Below are 27,306 nucleotides of genomic sequence, written 5' to 3'. Positions count from 1 at the left end.
GTGTTTTTCATCAGTTCTTTGTCATTATCTCATCAAATATTGCCTCTGTCTCATTCTTTTCCATGCTTTTTTTCCTTGGTTCTGACTAGACCAGATCTTTTTACTCTATCCTGTATTTGCTTAACTCTTCCATTGTTTTCCATTTCTCTGTTTCTGTACTGCATTATGAAGAGTTTTTCAGATATTCTAGTTTACTAAATCTCTCTTTAGCTATATTTCATCTGTTATTAAATTTATACATTATGTTCTCAATCTCAATTATTTTATTTTTCATTTTAATAGTACTATTTGATTTTTTTTCAAATCTAACTGGTCATTTCTAATAGGTTTGCTCTTCACTCATATTTTCAGTCCATTTTTTATTTCTATAATCATATAAATATACTTAATTTACAATCTCTGTCTGTCGATTCCAATATCTGAAGTCTCTGCAGGCCTGATTCTGCTCTGTTTCTGTTAGCGTTCATTTACTGTGTCTTGTTTCTTTGTGTATTTTGTGATTCTCAGTGATTCTCAAGAGTGCAGTATCTGCAGACCAGCAACAACAGCATCACCCGACCACATATTAGAAGTGCAAATTCTCATATTTCTTACAACTTTTTGTGTAGGAATTCTCTAAGTTCTAGGATGAAATTGGGGTCTTCCAAGGAAGTTTTGTGTTTACTACTTCTTACACCTTTTGTGGCACTCCACTCTTGTACCACTTTAAACTAAATTATTGGCTTAAGATTTTCAGACTGTCCAGGTAGAATGAAATCAGGCTTCAAACCTGCATGAAAGTCAGTTTGTGGATAAAAATTCTCAAGGTACTTTTTTTACCCTTCCCATCATCACCAAGGTTTGAGACAGGGAGTTTTCCTTTCAGATCCCTGGATGAGCAAGTTTATTTCTAGTTTACACTTATCATGAAGTGTAGTCTCTTTGAGGTCCAACCCTTTAAAATCACATCTTTATGGAGGTCCTCCCAGAAAACTACCCACCTTTAGCTCCGGCTCCTTGTGCCACTTCAGGCAGAAGTACAGGCTAACTAGTTTTGCAAATAATAACCTCAAGACAAAAGTGCTTGGCTTACATCTCTGGATTCCCACCTTCACTTAGTTTTGGGCCCTGTTCCTTATTTTCTGACCAGCTAACTCCATGCTTTCAAATTGCAAAAAAAAAAACCATTTTATCTAGCATTTTTAGTTGTTTCTGTGGGAAGGTCAGTCAGAGTATTTAACTCACTGTATTGCAGGAAATGACAATGCTTTCTTAAATGTTTGAAAATTGGATATAGGTACAGATATTTAAGGGAAAAAAAGATAACCCTAAACCCAGAAATAACAAGATTGAGCATACAGTTGAAAAGAAATCTGGAAAAAAATATCTTCAACAATTTGTAAGGAATTAAAGATCTCAAAATACTAAGTCAACAGTTCTCAAAATTTAGCACATATCAAAACCACCTGTAGAACTTTTTAAAACGGACGACTGGGCCCCACCCCCAGCACTTCTAATTTAGTCAGTTTGGGGTGTGGCCTGAGAATTTGCACTTCTACTATGTGGTCAGGTGATGCCAATGTTGCTAGTCTGCAGATCCTGCACTCTGAGAATCACTGTACTAAGTAAGGAGAAATGATATTTGTAAAAACAGGTACAATAGTTTAATTTCTTTCTGTAACAGAAGAGAAACAATGGATGGGAAATAGATTTCAATAATATTCTTGGATCATTTCACCATTGAACTTGTTCAATATAAATACGTTTATTTTGATGCTTGATAAGTAGTAACTTGACTGGAAAGCCACATGCAAAAAGTTATTTGATTCGGTATCAGACTGAATATCAATATATGCAGATGGAGAAAAAGGACCATATTGGAGTCCAGCAGCTGTTTAAATTTAGATCTATGCAATATTACTAATGATTTGGATAACAGAATAAGTAACAGCATTATTTAGAGTATCTAATAGCTTGGCAACGAATGTAACATTAAAATTCAAGCTATAAATATTGTCAGAAATGATAATATATTAAAGTATTCAGAAATAAATGTGCTATACATTCATTAATTCATTCAACAATCATTTACTGAATAATACCTCCCTGCCAGGCTATATTCTAAACAGTGGGAACTAATTCTGCTACCATCTCACAAAATTTTATAAATGTTATTCTCTAGGGAAAAAGCAGCTGAAGAATAACTTTTAAAAAAGAAAAATCCCCCAACATAGAAGTTTTTTAATCCCTACAATCAGAATTAGTGATAATTGGCAGTTTCAACGCTTGTCAAACCAACTAAGAAAATGTTCATAAGCAAATAACACTAAAAACACTTTACATTAAAAAAAAAATCACCACTGAATACCTAAAATACTCATTTAGTGATTTCACAAAATAAATAAATGTTAGATTTCAAAAATAGCTTTAACTTGCAAATTATTTCTTACCTAAATTAATAGTTTTCCCATTTCTTCTTCTACCAAAGATCTATATGGCTGGTGCAAAATCCACCACCACTTTATCACCTCATTCTGAATTTAGCAAAGGACCAAAATACTCATAAACATTATTCATAAGCATTACTCATAAACAGCTGATGCTAATTCATCAGGTTTTAAGTCTATAGAAACAGAAAATCGTGATTAATTATTAACACGTTTTGGCCTAATGTCAAAAAAAGAAAGGAAAAGGAAATCAGTTTCCTAGAGTAATTAGCTGAATTTATTGAAGTGCTCTTTGTGTCCTCTCTTGTAAAAAATAAGGAAAAAATGTAGGTCAAAATCAGTACCAACAGATAAAGAGTGTACTTTTAAAAAGGAAGGGTTATCAGCCCCGAGAGTGCAGGAACCTGGCTATCGCACCGCGGTGAAGGCGCTCGGGTGACATCATTCTCACCTACTGATGAAACTCCCATGCAGGAACAACAAGCAGAACCTAAGGTTGTGGCAGCAAAACCTAAAGCCTCAGATGTGAGCCTCAGATGTGAGCCTATCAGAGACCCAAAATGAAGATGTGCCTGAAGAAACGGTGGAAGCTGGAAGTTAAAAATTCCCAAGGTCACTGTTTGTCTAATATTGGCCTGTGACATTGGGGGTCACAGTTTCCATAAGTAGAAACGGAATCCAAGAGGGTGAGGCCTGTCAGTTGCTCCGGAAATGAGGAGCGAGTGGAAAGATGGTTTACATCTCGAATGGACACGTGTTGGACAGCTGGAGTCAGTCCCCACGGAGATTATCTTTGACAACAGATTTCTTTTGGGGAATAGCCGAATTTGTTGTTTTGTTTTTCAAAACCCTGCTTCAGCAAGATGTGAAGAAAAGAAGGGGCTATGGAAACTCATCTGATTCCAGATATGACAATGGAAGAGGGCCACCAGGAAACCCTCCCGGAAGAATGGGTCGAATCAGTCATCTACGTGGACCTAGTCCTCCTCCAATGGCTGGTGGATAAGGAAGGTAAATCTGTGCTCCAAGAAGCAGACAACTGAACCTGCACATTCATAGTGGACGGAAACCATCAAGAAGTGGAGGGCAGATCTGCTGAATAAATAGATGAATGTGTATGTCTAAACAAGGATTGCTCTGTGTCCTCACAGATGAATGAGGTCGTGCTGGGAATTCCCTCTGCAGGGATCCGGCATGACTGACATGCAGTTCTATAAATGCACATGTTTGTCTCATTTTTTTTGCATAGTTTATTAAAGCATTAATATAGTTTTAATAAGTAAATATTTTTAGGTTGCAAAACTGACTCATCTTTGTATAACTAAAACACACAAACTCTTAATCTGAAGAAAAGAAATAAACGGCTATGTACTCAGTACTCTGTCACCTTTTTCAACTTCTGAATACTGTTTGTTAATGTGTTCCCATTTATAAAAATCACATTGTATTTATTAAAAAAAAAAAATCCCCAAAACAGTCTATTAATGTGGGCTTGTTGGAAGCCCAAAATGGAGACGTGTGTAATGAAACAATGAAAAACGTTAAAGTTAAAAAATCCCCAAAGAAATCTGCTGTATTAACCAGTGGGAAAGCAGCAACACAGTCACCCAATTCAGAATCAAAACAGAAAAAGAAGAAGAGAAAAATCATAGAAAATGCTGGGCCTGATACAAAAAAAGCAAAAACAAAACAGAAAGCGGAGTCTGAAGAAGAGGGTGCTGCAGCTCCTGAAGAAACAGAAAATACTGAGAAGAAGCCAGATGATGAAGATGACAATGAAGTGTCAGCTTGCCCCTGGGACCGACAGGAGCTTTTGAGGAGACTTTTTTCGCATCCCTAACTAATCTTGTCAATGAAAACACTCTTAAGGTGATAAAAGAAATGGGCTTTACAAACATGACTGAAATTCAATATAAAAGTATCAGACCACTTGTGGAAGGCAGAAATCTTCCAGAGGCTGCAAAAACAGGCAGTGGCACCTCGGCAGGTGATCTCACTGCCCCCCCTACTATGTGTGACCTGACTCCCAGGGGTGTAAATCTCCCTGGCAACACAGGATATGACTCCTAGGGATGAATCTGGACCTAGCATTGTGGGATTGAGAACATCATCTTGACCAAAAGGGGGATGTGAAATGAAACAAAATAAAGCTTCAATGGCTGAGAGATTTCAAATGGAGTCTAGAGGTCACTCTGGTGGACATTCTTATGCACTATATAGGTAACACTTTTTAGGTTTTAATGTACTGGAATAGCTAGAAGTAAATACCTGAAACTACCAAACTCCAACCCAGTAGCCTTGACTCTTGAAGATGACTGTATAACAATGTAGATTACAAGGGGTGACAGTGTGATTGTGAAAACCTTGTGGATCGCACTCCCTTTATCCAGTGTATGGATGGATAAATAGAAAACTGGGGACAAAAACTGAATGAAAAATAGGGTGGGATGGGGAGGATGATTTGGGTGTTCTTTTTTATTTTTATTTTTTATTTCGATTCTTTCTGGTGTAAGGAAAATGTTCAAAAAATAGATTGGGGTGATGAATGCACAACTATATAATGGTACTGTGAACAGCTGATTGTATACCATGGATGACTGTATGGTATGTGAATATATCTCAATAAAACTGAATTAAAAAAAAAAAAAAACAGGCAGTGGCAAAACCCTGGCATTTCTCATCCCTGCTGTTGAACTCACTGTTAAGCTAAAACTCATGTCCAGGAATGGGACAGGAGTCCTTATTCTCTCACCTACTAGGGAACTGGCCATGCAGACGTTTGGTATGCTTAAGGAGCTGATGACCCACATGTCCACACATACAGGTTGATAATGGGGGGGCAGTAACAGATCTGCTTAAGCACAGAAACTTGCTAATGGGATCCACATCATTGTGGCCACACCAGGTCGACTCCTGGACCATATGCAGAATATCCCAGGGTTTATGTATAAAAGCCTAGTGTCTGGTTATTGATGAGGTTGATTACATCTTGGATGTTGGGTTTGAAGAGGAATTAAAGCAAATTATTAAACTTCTGCCAGTACGCAGACAGACTATGGTCTTTTCTGCCACGCAAACTCGAAAAGTTGAAGGCCTGGAAAGAATTTCTCTGAAAAAGGAGCCATTGTATGTTGGTGTTGATGATGATAAAACTAATGCAACAGTGGATGGTCTTGAGCAGGGACGTGTTGTTTGTCCCTCTGAAAAGAGATTCCTTCTGCTATTTACATTCCTTAAGAAGAACCGAAAGAAGAAAACGATGGTGTTCTTTTTATCCTGTATGTCCGTGAAATACCACTACGAGTTGCTGAACTACATTGATTTGCCTGTCTTGGCCATTCGTGGAAAGGAGAAGCACCCACTTCCCGTTCCGCAATACAGATTCGGGGATACTGTTGTGTACAGACGTGGCAGCTTGAGGGCTGGATATTCCTGAAGTCAACTTGACTGTTCAGTATGACCCTCCAGATGACCCTAAGGAATATATTCATCTGGGTAGAACCACCAGAGGCCTAAATGGAAGAGGACATGCCTTGCTCATTTTGCCCCCAGAAGAATTGGGTTTCCTTCACTACTTGAAGCAATCCAAGTTTCCATTAAGTGAGTTTGAGTTTTCTTGGTCCAAAATTTCTGACATCCAGTCTCAGCTTGAGAAATTGATTGAAAAGAACTACTTCCTTCATAAGTCAGCCCAGGAAGCATATGTCATACATTCGAGCATATGATTCCCATTCTCTGAAACAAATCTATAATGTTAATAACTTAAATTTGCCTCAGGTTGCTGTCCTTTGGTTTCAAGGTGCCTCCTTTTGTTGATCTGACTATGAACAGCAATGATGACAAATGGAAGAAGAGAGGAGGAGGTGGCGGATTTGGCTACCAGAAAGCCAAGAAAATTAAGAGGTCCAAAATCTTCAAAAACATTAGCAAGAAATCATCTGACAGAAGGCAGTACTCTCACTGAAGACACACCTTCCTTTCATCCTGAATAACTCTGTCCTGAAATGGAGTTTTTTTTCCTTGCTCTAACAAAGGAATTTATTTCCATGATTTGTACTGATCTAATAAAGGGTATTAATTAACTTGGGTTGCAAGTACTGAGCACTGTTTATTTCCAGCAAATCTCTTTTTTATTTTTTGGTAGAAAACAGTTCAGTTTTTCTTGGTTGCCCAGGGGCAAAGAAGGAATATTTTGATCTTTGTTGTGATGATACAATACTTTACTTTAAAATCTTTTTTTCCCCACATTTTATGTCGTTATAGAATTTTTTCTGTACCTTTCTTTCCTGGTGCCTAAAAATTTTTATGGCAAAGATGGTTATACTAACTCACCGGAAAAGGCATGTGAAAAGGTGTACTGGAGAGGTGGTGATAACAAAAAAAATAGTCTTGGTTTAGTTTTTGGTTTTGGTTGTTTCTTTGGACTTCCACAGTAGTTCTTGATCCTTCCTGGAAATGCTGCAGTATAAAAAGGCAGAGAGCTTTGGGAAATAACCTGGAAACACTTTAGGTTAAACGTGGTATCAATTTTTATACACTGCCTGCTATTTGAATAAAGCACCCCTTGCAGGGGAGAAAATCTGGGCTTTCTGAGCCTCATTTATACCAATATAGGCGTAATCTACTGCTTTATATTTAGACATTTTGCAAAGATCCTTTTTAAAAAAACAAAGATTGGGACACTCCTCATTCAATTTGTTAATTTCAAGGTAGTTTGGATTTTGGTACTTTTGACTTTGTGGAGTATTTAAACAGCAAGACTGCATATCAACAGACTCCTAGCAAAGCCATCAAATAGTCACTGCTCTGTGAACATTCACATTAGTGTCTTTATGAGAAAAATTACCCCTTTCAGAATCCATGAAACAAAAATAGATTGGCAGTGAAAGCTGAAAATGAAGGAAGGTCAGAGAAAACCAGCAAAGCCAATGGTTTAGTCAGGTGGATTTTCTGGTGTAGGAGCACTTGATTTCTGGTGAGTTTTATGTTGTGTGGCAGTTCTATTCTTAGCGATTCAAAACTAAAAGTTGCTAGCATCATTTTTGCTATTGTGCCAGGTTACGTTCATAGAGTCCCAAGAAACAAGTACACTGAGAACGTCAGGTGTAGGGCACACATTCTTACAAGTGGCATTCCAACAGGAAGAGAAGAGAGCAGTGTTCCACGTCTGGGCTTGACCACAGCCACTGGGCTGGCCCTGGCCTCCTGGGGATCAGACATGGGCTGCTGGGCTCCCGACTCCCAGCGCTTAATAACTTTCCCTCGAGTAGCTTGTTTTGTTTATTTATTTCAGAAATAATCATGTTTCAGAAAAGACACAAAAGCAAAAGAACAAATATTTAATCACTGAACAAAACTAAACACCATTGATATTTGGGTATTTAATTGCAGTTTTTCCTAGGCATACTGATACATTCTAACTTTTTTTTTTTTTTTACCAAAAGTGAAGCTATCCTCTACCCATTACTTTGTAATAACCAGCATATTTCATAAGGTGTATTTTCCCATGTCATTAAATAATTACATCAATTGAAAAAAAAAAAAGGAAGGGTTAAGTTGCTCCTTTAATTTTTTGTATTGAAAATTAAAGGGCCAAGAAATGCTAAGTGAAGAAAAATAAAGAGGGGGCTCATCCTACCAGATAGCATGAATAATTTTAAAGCTACAGTAATTGAAACAGTTGTATTGGTACTCACATAGACAAAAAAAGGAATGAAACACAACACAGTCCAGACTCAGACTTACAAATACATGGGAACTGGGAATAAAACAGAGATAGCAACAATACTGGGACAACTGGCTATACACATGGAAAAGATAAAATTAGCTTCATAATTCATAACAAACACAAAAATAAATTCCAAATGAATTAAACAGCAAATGTCAAAAACAAAACTTTAAATCGTTTTGAAGAAAATTTTTATGATTTCAGGGTAGAGAAAGGTTTCTTGAAAAAAAACAAAAAAACAAATACTAGAGGTGAAAAATTGGTAATTATAACTATAACAAAATTTAAATCTAAAACTATAAACAACATGAAAAGATCATCACTGTCTAGAAGCTATTCACAACTAACAAAGAATTAGAATCCAAAGCATCCGTTTGTCCTCACCATCTCCCCCCACAAAAAAGAAAATCTCTACAGATCAGTAAAAAAAAATACAAGCAGCCCAACAGAAAAATGAGCAAAGTACATACAAAGGTAATTCATAGAAGAGGAAATTCCAGTGAGCAACATGAAAAATGCTCAATTTCACTATTAACTAAAAATATGCAAATTTAAACAAAGGGATAGTTTTTACTCATTGGATTATGTACAAATTAAAAATGTCTACAATATAAAGTGCTTCAGGGAACATGAGTAATGGGTACCATATACTGCTGGTAAATGTAAATTGGTATAAACTAGGTAAAGATGAATATAACTTATCACCTAGCAATTCTACCCTTATATATATACCATAAAGAAAGTCTCACATATGTACAAAGCAGACATACAAGAATGTGCACTCCAGGAAAAAAAAAAGAAAAGAAAAGAAAACTGCCTAAATTGCCCTCTAATAAGAAAACGGATAATTGTGGTATAGTTACAAAATAGAACACTAACAGAATTAACTAACTATATAGCAACATGAATAGACCTCAAAAGCCATTTTATATTTTTAAAAAATGCAGATTGCAGAAGGAAATATACAGCATGACACCACTATATACATTTTTAAAACGAACAAAACATTGTTTATGGGCACAAACATACCTAGATGAGGACAGAAAGGATCTATACCAACTTTAGAAGAGTGGTTACTCCTGGGAAAGGTCAGTAGACTCAAAAAGGTATCAAGAAAGGGATTCAATGGGATCTGTAATGTTTATTTCTTTAAAAAATATATACCTGAAGCAAACATTACAATATGTTAACACTTCTTAAACCAGAGTAGGGGAGAGGCGGGGCAAGATGGCAGACTGGTGAGCTGTATGTTTTAGTTACTCCTCCAGGAAAGTAGGTAGAAAGCCAGGAACTGCATGGACTGGACACCACAGAGCAATCTGACTTTGGGCATACTTCATACAACACTTATGAAAACGTGGAATTGCTGAGATCAGCGAAATCTGTAAGTTTTTGTGGCCAGGGGACCCACACCCCTCCCTGCCAGGCTCAGTCCCGTGGGAGGAGGGGCTGTCAGCTCCAGGAAAGAGAAGGGAGAACTGCAGTGGCAGCCCTTATCGGAAACTCATTCTAATGAATCAAACTCCAACCATAGATAGACTGAGAACAGACAACAGAAAATCTGAGAGCAGCCAGCCCAGCAGAGAGGAGACAGACATAGGAAAAAACAGCATGAAAAACTCCAAAATAAAAGCAGAGGATTTTTGGAGTTCTGGTGAACATAGAAAGAGGAAGGGCAGAGCTCAGGCCCTGAGGCTCATATGCAAATCCCGAAGAAAAGCTGATCTCTCTGCCCTGTGGACCTTTCCTTAATGGCCCTAATTGCTTTGTCTCTTAGCATTTCAATAACCCATTAGATCTGTGAGGAGGGCCCTTTTTTTTTTTTTTAATCCTTTTTTCTTTTTCTAAAACAATTACTCAAAGAAGCCCAATACAGAAAGCCTCAAAGCAATTTGGGCAGGTCAAGACAAGAGCAGAACTAAGAGAGCTCTGAGACAAAAGGCAATAATCCAGTGGCTGAGAAAATTCACTAAACACCACAACTTCCCAAAAAAAGGGGGGTGTCCTCTCACAGCCATCATCCTGGTGGACAGGAAACACTCCTGCCCATCGCCAGCCCCATAGCCCAGAGCTGCCCCAGACAACCCAGTGTGACGGAAGTGCTTCAAAGAACAGGCACACACCACAAAACTGGGCGTGGACATTAGCCTTTCCTGCACCCTCAGCTGGTTGTCCCAGAGTTGGGAAGGTGGAGCAGTGTGAATTAACAAAGCCCCATTCAGCCATCATTTCAGCAGACTGGGAGCCTCCCTACACAGCCCAGCAGCCCAGAACCGCCCCGGGGGGACGGCACTCACCTGTGACATAGCACAGTCATCCCTCAACAGAGGACCAGGGGGTGCACAGCCTGGAAGAGGGGCCCACTTGCAAGTCTCAGGGGCCATACGCCAATACCAAGGACTTGTGGGTCAGTGGCAGAGACAAACTGTGGCAGGACTGAACTGAAGGATTAGACTATTGCAGCAGCTTTAAAACTCCAGGATCACCAGGGAGATTTGTTGTTAGAGCCACCCCCCCTCCCTGACCTCCCAGAAACACGCCCCATATACAGGGCGGGCAACACCAACTACACACGCAAGCTTGGTACACCAATTGGACCCCACAAGACTCACTCCCCCACTCACCACAAAGGCAAAGCAGGGGAGAACTGGCTTGTGGAGAACAGGTGGCTCGTGGATGCCACCTGCTGGTTAGTTAGAGAAAGTGTACTCCACAAAGCGGTAGATCTGATAAACTAGAGATAAGGACTTCAATTGGTCTACAAATCCTAAAAGAACCCTATCAAGTTCAGCAAATGCCACGAGGCCAAAAACAACAGAAAATTATAAAGCATATGAAAAAACCAGACGATATGGATAACCCAAGCCCAAGCACCCAAATCAAAACATCAGAAGAGACACAGCACCTAGAGCAGCTACTCAAAGAACTAAAGATGAACAATGAGACCATAGTACGGGATACAAAGGATATCAAGAAGACCCTAGAAGAGCATAAAGAAGACATTGCAAGACTAAATAAAAAAAATAGATGATCTTATGGAAATTAAAGAAACTGTTGACCAAATTAAAAAGATTCTGGACACTCATAGTACAAGACTAGAGGAAGTTGAACAACGAATCAGTGACCTGGAAGATGACAGAATGGAAAATGAGAGCATAAAAGAAAGAATGGGGAAAAAATAGAAAAAATCGAAATGGACCTCAGGGATATGATAGATAATATAAAACATCCAAATATAAGACTCATTGGTGTTCCAGAAGGGGAAGAAAAGGGTAAAGGTCTAGGAAGAGTATTCAAAGAAATTGTTGGGGAAAACTTCCCAAATCTTCTAAACAACATAAATACACAAATCATAAATGCTCAGCGAACTCCAAATAGAATAAATCCAAATAAACCCACTCCAAGACATATTCTGATCACACTGTAAAACACGGAAGACAAGGAGCAAGTTCTGAAAGCAGCAAGAGAAAAGCAATTCACCACATACAAAGGAAACAGCATAAGACTAAGTAGTGACTACTCAGCAGCCACCATGGAGGCGAGAAGGCAGTGGCACGATATATTTAAAATTCTGAGTGAGAAAAATTTCCAACCAAGAATACTTTATCCAGCAAAGCTCTCCTTCAAATTTGAGGGAGAGCTTAAATTTTTCACAGACAAACAAATGCTGAGAGAATTTGCTAACAAGAGACCTGCCCTACTGGAGATACTAAAGGGAGCCCTACAGACAGAGAAACAAAGAAAGGACAGAGAGACTTGGAGAAAGGTTCAGTACTAAAGAGATTCGGTATGGGTACATTAAAGGATATTAATAGAGAGAGGGGAAAAATACATATGACAAACATAAACCAAAGGATAAGATGGCTGATTCAAGAAATGCCTTCACGGTTATAACGTTGAATGTAAATGGATTAAACTCCACAATTAAAAGATATAGATTGGCAGAATGGATCAAAAAAAATGAACCATCAATATGTTGCATACAAGAGACTCATCTTAGACACAGGGACACAAAGAAATTGAAAGTTAAAGGATGGAAAAAAATATTTCATGCAAGCTACAGCCAAAAGAAAGCAGGTGTAGCAATATTAATCTCAGATAAAATAGACTTTAAATGCAGGGATGTTCTGAGAGACAAAGAAGGCCACTACGTACTAATACAAGGGGCAATTCAACAAGAAGAAATAACAATCATAAATGTCTATGCACCCAATCAAGGTGCCACAAAATACATGAGAGAAACACTGGCAAAACTAAAGGAAGCAATTGATGTTCCCACAATAATTGTGGGAGACTTCAATACATCACTCTCTTCTATAGATAGATCAACCAGACAGAAGACCAATAAGGAAATTGAAAACCTAAACAATCTGATAAATGAATTAGATTTAACAGACATATACAGGACATTACATCCCAAATCACCAGGATACACATACTTTTCTAGTGCTCATGGAACTTTCTCCAGAATAGATCATGTGCTGGGACATAAAACAAGCCTCAATAAATTTAAAAAGATTGAAATTATTCAAAGCACATTCTCTGACCACAATGGAATACAATTAGAAGTCAATAACCATCAGAGACTTAGAAAATTCACAAATACCTGGAGGTTAAACAACACACTCCTAAACAGTCAGTGGGTTAAAGAAGAAATAGCAAGAGAAATTGCTAAATATATAGTGACGAATGAAAATGAGAACACAACATACCAAAACCTATGGGATGCAGCAAAAGCAGTACTGAGGGGGAAATTTATAGCACTAAATGCATATATTAAAAAGGAAGAAAGAGCCAAAATCAAAGAACTAATGGATCAACTGAAGAAGCTAGGAAATGAACAGCAAACAAATCCTAAACCAAGTAGAAGAAAAGAAATAACAAGGATTAAAGCAGAAATAAATGACATAGAGAACAAAAAAACAATAGAGGATAAATATCACCAAAAGTTGGTTCTTTGAGAAGATCAACAAGATTGACAAGCCCCTAGCTAGACTGACAACATCAAAAAGAGAGAAGACCCATATAAACAAAATAATGAATGAAAAAGGTGACATAACTGCAGATCCTGAAGAAATTAAAAAAATTATAAGAGGATACTATGAACAACTGTATGGCAACAAACTGGATAATGTAGAGGAAATGGACAATTTCCTGGAAACATATGAACAACCTAGACTGACCAGAGAAGAAATAGAAGACCTCAATCAACCCATTACAAGCAAACAGATCCAATCAGTCATCAAAAATCTTCCCACAAATAAATGCCCAGGGCCAGATGGCTTCACAGGGGAATTCTACCAAACTTTCCAGAAAGAACTGACACCAATCTTACTCAAACTCTTTCAAAACATTGAAGAAAATGGAACACTACCTAACTCATTTTATGAAGCTAACATCAATCTAATACCAAAACCAGGCAAAGATGCTACAAAAAAGGAAAATGACAGGCCAATATCCCTAATGAATATAGACGCAAAAATCCTCAACAAAATACTTGCAAATCGAATCCAAAGACACATTAAAAAAACATACACCATGACCAAGTGGGGTTCATTCCAGGCATGCAAGGATGGTTCAACATAAGAAAATCAATCAATGTATTACAACACATTAACAATTCGAAAGGGAAAAATCAAATGATCATCTCAATAGATGCTGAAAAAGCATTTGACAAAATCCAGCATCCGTTTTTGATAAAAACACTTCAAAAGGTAGGAATTGAAGGAAACTTCCTCAATATGATAAAGAGCATATATGAAAAACCCACAGCCAGCATAGTACTCAATGGTGACAGACTGAAAGCCTTCCCTCTAAGATCAGGAACAAGACAAGGATGCCCGCTGTCACCACTGTTAGTCAACATTGTGCTGGAAGTGCTAGCCAGGGCAATCCGGCAAGACAAAGAAATAAAAGGCATCCAGATTGGAAAAGAAGAAGTAAAACTGTCATTGTTTGCAGATGATATGTTCTTATATCTGGAAAACCCTGAGAAATCGACGATACAGCTACCAGAGCTAATAAACAAATTTAGCAAAGTAGTGGGATACAAGATTAATGCACATAAGTCAGTAATGTTTCTATATGCTAGAAATGAACAAACTGAAGAGACACTCAAGAAAAAGATACCATTTTCAATAGCAACTAAAAAAATCAAGTACCTAGGGATAAACTTAACCAAAGATGTAAAAGACCTATACAAAGAAAACTACATAACTCTACTAAAAGAAATAGAAGGAGACCTTAAAAGATGGAAAAATATTCCATGTTCATGGATAGGAAGGCTAAATGTCATTAAGATGTCAATTCTACCCAAATTCATCTACAGATTCAATGCAATCCCAATCAAAATTCCAACAACCTACTATGCAGACCTGGAAAAGCTAGTTATCAAATTTATTTGGAAAGGGAAGATGCCTCAAATTGCTAAAGATACTCTAAAAAAGAAAAACGAAGTGGGAGGACTTACACTCCCTGACTTTGAAGCTTATTATAAAGCCACAGTTATCAAAAGAGCATGGTACTGGCACAAAGATAGACATATAGAACAATGGAATCGAATTGAGAATTTGGAGATAGACCCCCAGATCTATGGCTGACTGATCTTTGATAACGCCCCCAAAGTCACTGAACTGAGTCATAATGGTCTTTTCAACAAATTGGTCTGGGAGAGTTGAATATCTATATCCAAAAGAATGAAAGAGGACCCCTACCTCACCCCCTACACAAAAATTAACTCAAAATGGATAAAAGATCTCAATATAAAAGAAAGTACCATAAAACTCCTAGAAGATAATGTAGGAAAACATCTTCAAGACCTTCTATTAGGCGGCCACTTCCTAGACTTTACACCCAAAGCACAAGCAACAAAAGACAAAATAGATAAATGGGAACTCCTCAAGCTTAGAAGTTTCTGCACCTCAAAGGAATTTCTCAAAAAGGTAAAGAGGCAGCCAACTCAATGGGAAAAAATTTTTGGAAACCATGTATCTGACAAAAGACTGATATCTTGCATATATAAAGAAATCCTACAACTCAATCACAATAGTACAGACAGCCCAATTATAAAATGGGCAAAAGATATGAAAAGACAGTTCTCTGAAGAGGAAATATAAATGGCCAAGAAACACATGAAAAAATGTTCAGCTTCACTAGCTATTAGAGAGATGCAAATTAAGACCACAATGATATACCATCTAACACCGATTAGAGCGGCTGCCATTAAACAAACAGGAAACTACAAATGCTGGAGGGGATGTGGAGAAATTGGAACTCTTATTCATTGTTGGTGGGACTGTATAATGGTTCAGCCACTCTGGAAGTCAGTCTGGCACTTCCTTAGAAAACTAGATACAGAGTTACCATTTGATCCAGCGATTGCACTTCTCGGTATATACCCGGAAGATCGGAAAGCAGTGACACGAACAGATATCTGCATGCCAATGTTCATAGCAGCATTATTCACAATTGCCAAGAGATGGAAACAACCTAAATGTCCTTCAACAGATGAGTGGATAAATAAAATGTGGTATATACACACGATGGAATACTACACGGCAGTAAGAAGGAACGATCTCGTGAAACATATGACAACATGGATGAACCCTGAAGACATAATGCTGAGCGAAATAAGCCAGGCACAAAAAGAGAAATATTATATGCTACCACTAATGTGAACTTTGCAAAATGTAAAACAAATGGTTTATAATGTAGAATGTAGGGGAACTAGCAATAGAGAGCAATTAAGGAAGGGGGAACAATAATCCAAGAAGAAAAGATAAGCTATTTAATGTTCTGGGGATGCCCAGGAATGACTATGGTCTGTTAATTTCTGATGGATATAGTAGGAACAAGTTCACAGAAATGTTGCTATATTAGGTAACTTTCCTGGGGTAAAGTAGGAACATGTTGGAAGTAAAGCAGTTATCTTAGGTTAGTTGTTTTTTTCTTACTCCCTTGTTATGGTCTCTTTGAAATGTTCTTTTATTGCAGGTTTTTTTTTTTTTTTTTTTCCATTTCTTTTTCATACAGTTGATTTAAAAAAAAAAAAGTTAAAAAAAAAAAAAAAAAAAAAAAAGGAAAAAAATAGGTAGATCCTCTTGAGGAGCCTGTGGAGAATGCAGGGGTATTGGCCTACCCCACTTCGATGGTTGCTAACATGACCACAGACATAGGGGACTGGTGGTTTGATGGGTTGAGCCCTCTACCATAGGTTTTACCCTTGGGAAGATGGTTGCTGCAAAGGAGAGGCTAGGCCTCTCTATAATTGTGCCTAAGAGCCTCCTCCAGAATGCCTCTTTGTTGCTCAGATGTGGCCCTCTCTCTCTAGCTAAGCCAACTTGAAAGGTGAAATCACTGCCCTCCCCCCTACATGGGATCAGACACCCAGGGGAGTGAATCTCCCTGGCAACGTGGAATATGACTCCTGAGGAGGAATGTAGACCCAGCATCGTGGGATGGAGAACATCTTCTTGACCAAAAGGGGGATGTGAAAGGAAATGAAATAAGCTTCAGTGGCAGAGAGATTCCAAAAGGAGCCAAGAGGTCACTCTGGTGGGCACTCGTATGCACAATTTAGACAACCTTTTTTAGGTTCTAAAGAATTGGGGTAGCTGGTGGATACCTGAAACTATCAAACTACAACCCAGAACCCATGAATCTCGAAGACAATTGTATAAAAATGTAGTTTATGAGGGGTGACAATGGGATTGGGAAAGCCATAAGGACCACACTCCACTTTGTCTAGTTTATGGATGGATGAGCAGAAAAATAGGGGAAGGAAACAAACAAACAAACAGACAAAGGTACCCAGTGTTCTTTTTTACTTCAATTGCTCTTTTTCACTTTAATTATTATTCTTGTTATTTTTGTGTGTGTGCTAATGAAGGTGTCAGGGATTGATTTAGGTGATGAATGTACAACTATGTAATGGTACAGTGAACAATCGAATGTACGATTTGTTTTGTATGAATGCGTGGTATGTGAATATATCTCAATAAAATGAAGATTAAAAAAAACAGAGTAGGAAGTACATAGATGTTTATGTTCTGTTATTTGCTGTACTTTTCAGCATGTTTGAAATCTCTTAAGGTATATATAAATTACACTTATTTAAAAAGCATAGAGATTATAGAAATAGTTATAGTCACCCAAGAAATAATAAGTTTAAGTTGTAAATGATGAGATTAAGTCACTAGAAAATGGAAATCAGTATAAGGTACATTTCAGAGCCTATCCATGGGTATTAATTACAGAAGTATAAAAAAAGATCTCATTAAAATAGTATTTTTATCTAAAATACTATCCCCAGAGTTTAGACACTTAAAAAACAGCATTATAGCAAATGTCCAGTGTATCTTCAAAGCAGGTGTTTCTAAGGGTTTGCTGTTCTGCCAATTCAAGAATTTTCAATAGTAAGATAATATACTTTCACCTTACAGCTTGCCCCTTGATTTAAAGGGTATAATTCTGTTTTGAAAAAAGAATACATCCTTCATAAGCAGAGATTCCTCTGGGTTTCAGAAAGCAGCAGCTGCCTAAAGGTGCTTTAAAAAGTCCAATTTTATTTTCTAAAATTTATTACATTAGAAGTTACCTTTTTTAATCTCTACTAAAGTAATATACAAAACAAAAACTACTGCACATAAGGCTGTGGAAAGTTGATGTGTAGCAAAACTTTCACATAGGAAATAGGACTACCAAGCACTTTATATGTATTTTGATGCGTGGTACTGCATATGAGCTATCCTGGTTTACAGCTTGTGTTCTAAAACTTCATATGAAGGTTGACTATTTGGAAATGATGCAATTTACCCGTAAAATGTTGTAAAAGGCTGTCTCTAGCCTAGGATACAAAGCTTCTTCAATATACGAACTGATATTGAACATACTGGTCTGCCTGGTCAAAATGTTGAATTGGGTAAATTTTGTCTCTAACACCTTTCCACACACACCTTGAAACTTCTAAGGGAGTTCTTCTCTCCCTTAGGTTCCTATCTAACATCATTTATCTTCACAAATTACCTCCGCTAGGTGTTGGGACTTAATGAAGAAAGAAATTCATTGGTTTTATTTGCATTAATATATGTATATTTTCAAAAAAGGGACTGCTGAATCTCCAGTAAGTGAGATTTCTGGCAGTTTCACAAGATAGAGTGGAAAAAAAAAAAAAAATCAGACAGTGTGGAAGACCTTTTTTCTTTTCTTTCCACCTTTTTTTTTTTAAGTGGGGTGGTGGTAGTAATACAAGGGGCCTAAGAGAGTAGCTTTACCAGAGATCCTTTACCTACCAAGAGTCAGCTCTCCTAAGCTATCACTGCTGCATTTCACAGATTCTTTCTTTCCTCTACTTCTGATTCTATGATTCCAGGAAAGCTGTACATGTGGATTCTGAAGGAGGGTGTTGAGTTCTGGGGCAGTAGAAGCCATCTGTATGTGAAGTTCATTTATAAGTAAGTCTTATTTATTTTCAATGTACGTAATATGGATTATAATTTTAGAACCTACTTTATTACTAATAAAAACTTTAAAAATTATAAAACAGTTGAACAGATTTATTACCAAATTTCATCTTTTTGAAAGGCCAAAGGCCAATTGATCATTTTATTATAAAATGTGTCCAATTTACCATTCCATATTTTTTCCTCATACAGAACATGCATTAAAACAATAATGACAAAAATTATTTTCTTTTTGGTTCTTTATTTCTCAGATCAGGGATTCAAGGCATTTTAAGGATTAATCAAGTTCTAATGCCCTAGATGCTATATACTAAATAACATCACATATTTTAGTCTTCAGTCAATTTTCAGATGAACTAAATATTACTTAAGTATGATGCCTTCTTTATTGGACAGAAAAAGCAAAGAAGATATACAGGTTACTAATGCTATTAACAGCAACAATCAGTGATACAACAAAAATATCTTTAATTATAGTGCATATAATAAACACCATTTACAAGATATGTTTAGAATGTCAAAATTAACTAAATTAACTAAAAGTAATAATAACTCAAAATAGCTTTTCTCCTTAAAAAAGGAAATACAGAACCCATTTCAAGAGTATTGCCACAAGGCTATCTGCCGAACATCAGTAGGTGGTTACTGGGAAATTAAGGCTATCAGAAGAAATGATGACAACCAAAGATGGGCCAAAGTTGTTCAAGTTTCCAAAAGGTAGAAGATAGGAGGTAGTTTCTGAAAATTAGGCCTTGACATAAACCTCCAAAAAGTTCTACATAAAGTAAATTAGTCTTCATTACCTTCTTGCAACTAAGTTGGGGAACTAGACAGCAGTATCATACTGGCCTGAGTTCAAATCCAGTCCCTTCTTGCTGGCTCTGTGAACCAGGACAAGTTACCGAGCCTCTCTCTGGGTAAAACAAAGATAACACCTCCTACCTTGCAGGGTCAGAATTACATGAAATACATTCGTAGTTAAGCAATGGTACCCAAAGTTATTGATAGGTATCATCCTAAAGGAGGGTCTCCAGCAGCATGCTCAAGGGCTACATTTCCAACCCTGTCTTATTCTAACCTTTATTAATGACTTGAGTATAGACAAAGAAGTCATGATTATCAAACTTACAGATGAAACTAAACCGGAAAAGAGAACTACTATGTTGTATAACATGAAAGAGTCAAGAACCAAGAGGACCTTCAACAAGTAGAAGATTGTAAAGGGGATAATGTAAGTCTTGACCCCAGGTTCAAATAAGCAATTGCACAATATCTAGAATGGGAGTATGGAAGCTGATTTTTAAAGTACATGAGAGCTTTAACTGCAAGCTCAGTATGAGCTAAGAGTGTAATTTGCTGCAGAAAAAAAGCTAATACAATTTTACCCTTTATTAAAAATGGTAGTGTCCAGCTCAAGGTAAAAATAGTTGTAGTATACTCTTCACTGATTGATGTGTTCTATTCTGGGCACATTTTAAAAGAAACACTGACCAAACAGAGCATTTCCAGAAGAAGGTAATTTAAATGATGGAAGTTTTAAAGTAGGATATGCAAGGAATTGGGAGACGTTTAGCTTGCAAAAGAGAAAATCCGAGGGGATATTTAACCTTTTTTCAAATATCAGAGGAGATATCATATGGAAAAAGAGTTGTGTTTAGGTCTGTATTGCTCCAAACAGCAAAAACAATTATCTCTATGTAAAAGCTACATGGAACTCCATATAAAAAAGGCCTTTCTAAATAGAGCTGACACTAGAATGGCCTGGCTTTAGAGGTGCACCCTCTGTCATGAAAACAGTCAAACAGAGATTAGATGCCTTTATTTTTTTCCCCTTTTTATTAAAGCACTTGTAGATTTACATAAATATCATGCAGAAAATATAGAGTTCCCATATATCCCTATTACTAATATTTTGCATTAGTGTAGTACCTTTGTTAAGATTCATTTTTAACAAAAATTTACTGAACACCTAGGTTCCAGACAGTATGCAAAACACAGATGACAATAGCCAGTGAAGAACAAACATTGTCTCTACATTCGCAGAAGTTAAAGTCTAGAAGTAGAGGCAAATAATCGCACTAATAAATTTTTAATGGCAAACAGATAAGTTTGAAGAAAAGGAACAGCTCTCTTCAAGAACATATAACAAAGGATCCTGACTAATAATGTGGGGAAAGAACAGGCTTCTCTTGAGTAGTTGAGTAATGTACGAGTAGGAGTTAAATGGATGGGCTCACTGCGCTACAAAGAAAAGAAATAACACATGCAAAAACCTCATGACAAACTCAAAGGCGTATATGATCTGAGCACAGACAGTAAGGGAATGAGTGGAGGGAAGCAGGAGGAGAATCACAAATGGCCTTGAAGGCCCCTTTAAGGATTTGATCTTCTCCCCCAAAGTAATGGGATATTACTGAGGGTGGGGATTAAGTAGCAATGGGGCTGGAGAGGGAATAATCAATTTTGGGTTTTGAAAATATCAATCTGACTGCAATGTGGAGAATGGACTGGAGGTGGGCCAGAATGATGCAAAGAGGCCACTTGGGAGCTTCTTGCTGTAGTCCATACCAGAAATGACAGTGTAGGCAAAGGAGGTAGAAATGAAGATGTAGAGAAGTGGACAGATTGGACAGTTTTTTAGGATGTTAAAATGACATGACCTTTGAGAACAGTATAGTGGGTGATTTGGATATAGTTCAAGGCAGCAATGCTCCAAGCCAGATTCTCTGGCCCTAATACATGGGGGGTGAGGGTGGACAGAGTTCAGTGATGAATTTTACTGGAGGGCATGTAGTGAGAGAGAAAAGGCATAAAAGATGACCAAGCTTCCAGCATATATAAGTAGATGGATAATGGTGTCATTCACTGATACAGGAAACACAGGAAAAGTGCTAGTTAAGTGGGCTAAGAAAATGGGTTCAGGTTTTGAAAAGTTTGAGTCTGAGGGGCCTTGGTTTAAATAGGCAGCTGGACATACTGATTTGGAACATATAGGATAGGTCTATACTGGGGATAAAAGATTGAGAATCATAAGCATATAGATAGTAGTCAAAGCTGTGGGCTTAGAAGAGATTAACCAAGGAGAAAACAGAGTGAGAAGGCCTTGAGGAATGCCAGTTCTGAGTGACAGGATCGAGGAAGGTGAGTCTGCAAAAGAGAGGCAAGAGTAAAAACAGAAGCGAGGCATCACAGAAGCCAGGGGAAGAGCATTTTCCATGGAGGAGGCAATAGTCAACAATGGCAAATGCTGCTGAAACATCAAGACAAGGACTGAAAAATGTCAATTAAATTTAGGGATGAGTGTCAGTTGCAGAAATTAGACTGCAGTGCATTGAGGGGAGAGTGAGCAGCAAGCAAATGGAATATAATAAATATAGACGACTCTATCAAGATTTCTGGCTATAAAGTGGGAAGAGAAAAGGTGATAGCTATGGGAGGGTTTGTTTTAAGATGGTAGAAGCTTGCGTAAATTAAGATAGAGCAGGTAAACATACAGGAGAAGGTTTATTGAGAAGGTGGAAACAAATAGAATCCAAAGCATTAGCGGCCAGACTAGTCTACAATAAAAGATGAGACTATTGGGAAAGGAAGAAAATGAGGCAGAATTAAATGACCTTTAAGGTCTCTTCTGACTCTAGAATCTCATGACTTACCTCTAGATACATATCATATCTTTAGATGTGACATTTGCATATACGTATAAACCTATACAAAATTATTCAAATATTTTGGTGTAAATAAATTAGCCAAGCACATCCTTAGTCCCTAATGACGCAGTTAATGTCTTCAGGTTTAGGGCCAGTGTAATCTCTAGGCAGGATGTAGCCCTCAGAGAGCTTTTAGCTCAAGGCACACTGCAATACAGCACAGAACCCTCCAAACCCATCCTACAGGCGATCCTAGAAGCTAAAGGAGGAAGTAAAATTTTAAATCCTGAAACTACAGCATATACTGCTGCATTCGAAGCGACTGTTATTCATAAAAACAAGACGCGATACCCCAAATCCTTCCCCACCCCAAGCTAAACTCACTCCTGCCTGACCCAACAGTGACAGGTCCCCAGATAGCAGGGGTTTAGCCTTATAAGTCACTGGCACCCTCTCTTCCTTTCACAAAACCTTGTATTTGCGAAGATCCAGAAATGGGTTCCTAATAATCCTTCCCACATATCTCGCCCCTGCAGGAGACGGATTCTCCGCAGTCATACCAGCGGCTTTGGGGTGCGGAGAAACCCCCGGAGCCCATCAGCGGGGGCTTGAACGGCCACAACGCTAAGGCTGCCTTGAAGGACGAGAGAAACAAGCCCCAAGGGATGGAAACAGAGACTTAAGGGAGACACGGGAGGCACGGGTGACGAGGGGATCATCTCCCCTCGAGCTTCCTAAAGGGCGATGAAGTTTCTTAGGAGGGTTTAATCCCCTGCCACTGCTCCCGGTTCTCACCCTCAAGCCCTTCTCTGGCTTCTCGCCCCCTCTAATGCCCCATTTGCTCAGACTCATTTCCCCTTCCCTGGAGCCGTCTCGACTTCAGAGTGCCCGCGAGCCCGGCACCGCCGTCTCGAGCCTTGGCTCGGGGACTGGTACTCACCCGACCCGCCATCTTCGCCGACACGTCCAATACAGCGGCTGCAGCGCTGCTCTCGGGAGAGCCCGCCCCCGCCGCGCGCGCTCCCGCCGCCCCCCAACCTCGCGCAGGCGCGCAGCCGCCGTGAGGCCGCGCGCGTCCCCGACGCCCCCTCCCCGCGGGGCGCGCGTCGGGCTCGGCGGCCGCGAGGGGCGGGGGGAAGGGCGGGGAGAAGGCGGGGCGGGCTGAGCAGCCGCGCCATTTTGAACCGAAGCCGCAAATGGCAGCTGGTGCTGTGACTTGGATTTTTTGGAGAGTGTGTGCCTGTGTGTGACTCTCCTTTTTCGGATCTCATCAGAGATGGCCGTTTGCTTTGGAATTTGTAGCCAAGCCTTTGATGCTGTTAATCGCTGAGCCCGTGTTTCGCTGTCAGCTGCTGTTTGCTTTTTAATGGCCATTTTAGCTTTATGTTTCCAGACGCACTTAAATGTGGTAATGTATTTCAGAGCACCCTGCGCGGTACTGGCCTCCCCCCAAGCAAGATCAGCAATGAACAGTTGGTTCTGAATTCCAATTCACCATAAATTCTGGCTTTTCTTTACAGGCGTCCTTGTTTTCCTAGCTCCTGGAAAACTAAGTGTTGGCATTTACATTTGTGTAGGCAGGAAAACGGAAGTTAATATTTTCTTCAAATTTGAAAGTGAATGGTGATATATTTATATCCTTATTTTTATATATTTTAATTTTATTGTTATTAAATATATATCATGATCATTTGTATCTTTAATAACCTTTTTCCTTACCCAGTGTTGTTTCATTTTAGACAATGTATATAGTGGAACTTGAATAAAATACGTCCTAAATTCAGCTCTTGTTTCCCAGATGTTTCCTTTCCACCATACCATTTCCAGAATAGCTAACTTCAAACAACCTGCATGGATTCTGCCAAATGGGTTTCTCTGATGCTTTTATTGCCCCTTCTTATTTTTCTCTCCATGTTTACACAAGACAGTAAAGAATGATAGGATCTATTATCTCATTTCTCACAGAAAAAAGTTAGTTTTTTTCCAATTTCAAGAAAAGAAGGAAAAAATCAGAAGAGCTAGGTATGCTTAGCAATTCAAAATTGAGAACTAATAAAATCAGAGTGACCTGAAGAAGGGTTATTGAAAGAAGAAAAATTCATGCCAATTTCGTAAACTCTCATACTGAACCCAGAACCAGAGCATTTAATGCCGATAAGAACAGGAATGCCCACTGAAGTTTGGTATAAAAATGGTAGGTCTTCAAGTGCTTTAGAAGACATGGGTGGATCAGAGAGATAATCAGGAAAGATAGGGAAAAAGTAACACTACTGATCTATTAACTTACATAAGCTATAAAAACAATTATTAGAATGAATTGAGTCAGAAGGCTTAAATTCTTGTCCTTTCTCTGCTATTCACTTGCTGTGTCCCTTCACCTCTCCAAACACCAATACCTTTACTTGTAAAGTGAGAGGTATAATTAAATGAGTTTAACAATCCCCTCACTTCTCACATTTTGATACTTTCAAATCTGAACCTCTAAATCAGTTTGTTTTGTGCAAACAAATACAGGATCAGAAGATAATATTGACTATCGGTCCAATGATCTGGCATTATTTTAAAGATTGGAGTATAATGCAGATGTGTTTATCTACACCACTGGTTTGTTTATCTTGTTTTACTAGATAAGCTACATTGCAGGGCAGAATATTTATCATCTTAGAAGGTTATACCTGCTGGAGAGGTCTCACTGCAACAGCCTAGTTGCACATCTAGCCATGATAAGGGGTCCTTTCCATTCTCTCACAAATGGAATAAATTAAATAGAACTGTGTGTGCCAGCCCTGCATCTACCAAAGAAATCACAGCCAGACAGGCCCTGTCCTTATGGTACTTAGCATCCAGCAGGAGGAGAAGGATTTGGAAGCATTGCACCAGATGGTCTATGTGCCTGTACATCCCATCTGTGCCTTGCTCTGCTATTCAAGGTCATCTTAGAAACTCAGTGAAGCTGATTTCTGTATCACCCTGTAAGCAGTCTTTGCAGTGAAAGTCAATAGACAACAAATATTTTTGCTGCCCCAATCCATTCCTCCTTCTTCTGGTAACAGTTTCCCAGTGCATGCAGCCTTGGAAGGACTGACAGGGTGCTCTGCTCTGAGCATAGAACCCAAACTCAGTCACTCAGATGCTCTCTCTCCCAAGCAAATGGAATCTGACTATCCTGAGGAAAAGAAAAATATAGCCAAAGCTGATTTACCCCAATGGTGACACTCTGAAGAGATCATCCAACTAGTTATCTAGATCCCTGAAGTTTACCTGTCTTCTGTCTTCTGCAAAATCTGGTTGTCTCCTTTCTCTTAATTTCTTGGCATTAGTCACTATCCTTCTCTGCCTCAAAAAATACTTCTGCTATCCCTTCATTGATCCCTGAAATGCTTTAATATGTTTTCCTTTTACAGTGAAAAAAATAGGTGAGGCAGCTCCCAGAATGATTTAAATTCACCCTAAAATGTAAATGACTAACATCATTTTCTAAGACGGGGGCATGGATGAGGTGGGACAAGGGGATAGACTCAGGAAAGGGGTACTGAGCGCCTGAAAGATAGGGAGACAAGATGATGACATGAAATGGAGATAACAGGATCCAGGATAAAGAAAAGGCTTTAGAAGAAGGTCCGCTTTTGCTGAACACAGCCACCTTGAGACCCGGTTTCTTCCCAGGGTCATGGAGGTGATTCTAGTCTTATATAGTGAAACTTAGATTGCCTGTTGCTCCCCTGCAGGTAACTGACATCTACAGAGGACACCTGATTCAGACTTGCGGTCAGTGTACAGATTTAATTTTATGCTCATCAATTTCCCATGGAATGAAGCTGAGTAACTTTTCAGTTACACAGAAATTTTGGTTTGTAAGGGTTGCAGTAATAGACTTTAACTGGGGGAAATAAAAACAGATTTCATCTGTGTTTTGAGGAATGAGGGCAATATTGAACTACTTTGAAGTGAACTACGTCAGTCCAGTTTTTTTTTTTTTAACATAGCAACGTGACTTTTTGGTTCCTTCCACAATTATCAAAGGGAAACTACCTCTAGTCTGTGGGAACTGTCGGGTTAAACAAATGGTGCTGGGGACACAATAGTTTTTTTTCTTAACCTCTTCAAGGTGTGGGTGTCAAAGGTCTCACAGCAGGATTGTATGTAGGTGTTTCAGGGAACAGAACTGTTCAGTGAATTTGCCACTGCACTGTAAATATCAGAGGGAATGCTGTTGCAGGCTGTGTGTGTGACAAGGCCCTACACTATCCCCCTTGCAGACAGTGCTATTGTGAAGCCCACAAAGGTGGTCTTCAGAGCCCCTTTTACACCCTTTCCTCTGCACCTCCTCTTTACTTTCCCAAGTCTTTCCAGCATTAGTATTTTAATGTGTTACTTCTCCCAGAAGTATATGCAGTTTAAAAGAATATTTCTGGGGAGAGCAATGCCTAACCTAATGAAGCAAATCTCTAATTGTAAAATTTCAGAGACTGTGACTATGACATCTATATGGGGAGCAATGTGGGCAGAGATCCTGATTCTTGCCCCTCCAATCATAACCCACAGGCCAGCCCCCCATTCCATATAAGCCCTTGTTCAGCATTTGATTTTGCAGACTCATCACAGCCAGTTTTAGGATGCTGGAGGTGCCACCTGTTTGTTTTCTGTCAGAGAAATCTATTTCCCCAAAACGATGGATAAGGTTAGAGAACGGAGCAGAATGGAGAAAGGATGTGGAATTTTAAGAAAATGGGGACCAGAAAACAAACAGAAAAGCTAAACAAACAACAACAACAACAAAAACGGGAAGCAGATGATGAAATGCAGCCTTCTAGCTGCAGTCTTTTTTTTTATTCTTTGATGGATAAGTCTTTTCTCTTGAGAGATTGAAGAACAAACACCTATGGTCACAAAAATCAATTCATTATGGAAAATCTGAGCGGGCAGGAGAGAAAGACTCCTCAGTGGAAAAGAATGACTGTTGCTATGGAAACCAGAAGAGCCTTAAGTGTGAGCCCCGGCTCACTTGCCTGGCTGCCAAACTCTGCACATTAACATCATGGGTC

The 27,306-nt window shown here is 38.7% G+C and overlaps 2 protein-coding genes and 1 pseudogene across 4 annotated transcripts in view; 2 read left to right on the top strand and 1 right to left on the bottom strand.

The window, feature by feature from the left end:
- The window catches only part of NSF (N-ethylmaleimide sensitive factor, vesicle fusing ATPase), a 181,828-nt gene extending 158,555 nt beyond the window's left edge, over positions 1-23,273 (bottom strand). For 2 of the 3 annotated variants that reach the window (XR_005212643.1, XM_037808729.1), the window contains exon 1: positions 23,202-23,273. Coding sequence is in view for 2 of the 3 variants with exons in the window: in XM_037808729.1 (XP_037664657.1) it covers positions 23,202-23,213 (12 nt within the window). In the remaining variant the exon portion in view is untranslated. Of the gene's footprint in view, positions 1-6,758; positions 6,802-23,201 lie in introns of those variants that run through there. The other variant, XM_037808730.1, reaches the window with a different exon arrangement.
- On the top strand, positions 1,540-6,390 carry LOC119513789 (annotated as a pseudogene).
- On the top strand, positions 3,157-3,432 carry LOC119513490 (selenoprotein K-like). The gene has a single exon (XM_037808731.1). It carries the CDS (start codon positions 3,157-3,159, stop codon positions 3,430-3,432), a length of 276 nt encoding a protein of 91 aa, XP_037664659.1.
- Positions 23,274-27,306: the final 4,033 nt, after the last annotated feature.

The sequence above is a fragment of the Choloepus didactylus genome, chromosome 18, assembly GCF_015220235.1.
Source record: "Choloepus didactylus isolate mChoDid1 chromosome 18, mChoDid1.pri, whole genome shotgun sequence".
In the NCBI taxonomy this organism is placed as follows: Eukaryota; Metazoa; Chordata; class Mammalia; order Pilosa; family Megalonychidae; genus Choloepus; species Choloepus didactylus.
Note: the sequence above shows the minus strand (reverse complement) of the source record. Positions and strands in the feature narration are given on the sequence as shown.

Bases quoted from the DNA above. Each gene is read 5' to 3' on its own strand.
- LOC119513490 (XM_037808731.1), top strand. From the start codon at position 3,157: ATGGTTTACATCTCGAATGGACACGTGTTGGACAGCTGGAGTCAGTCC.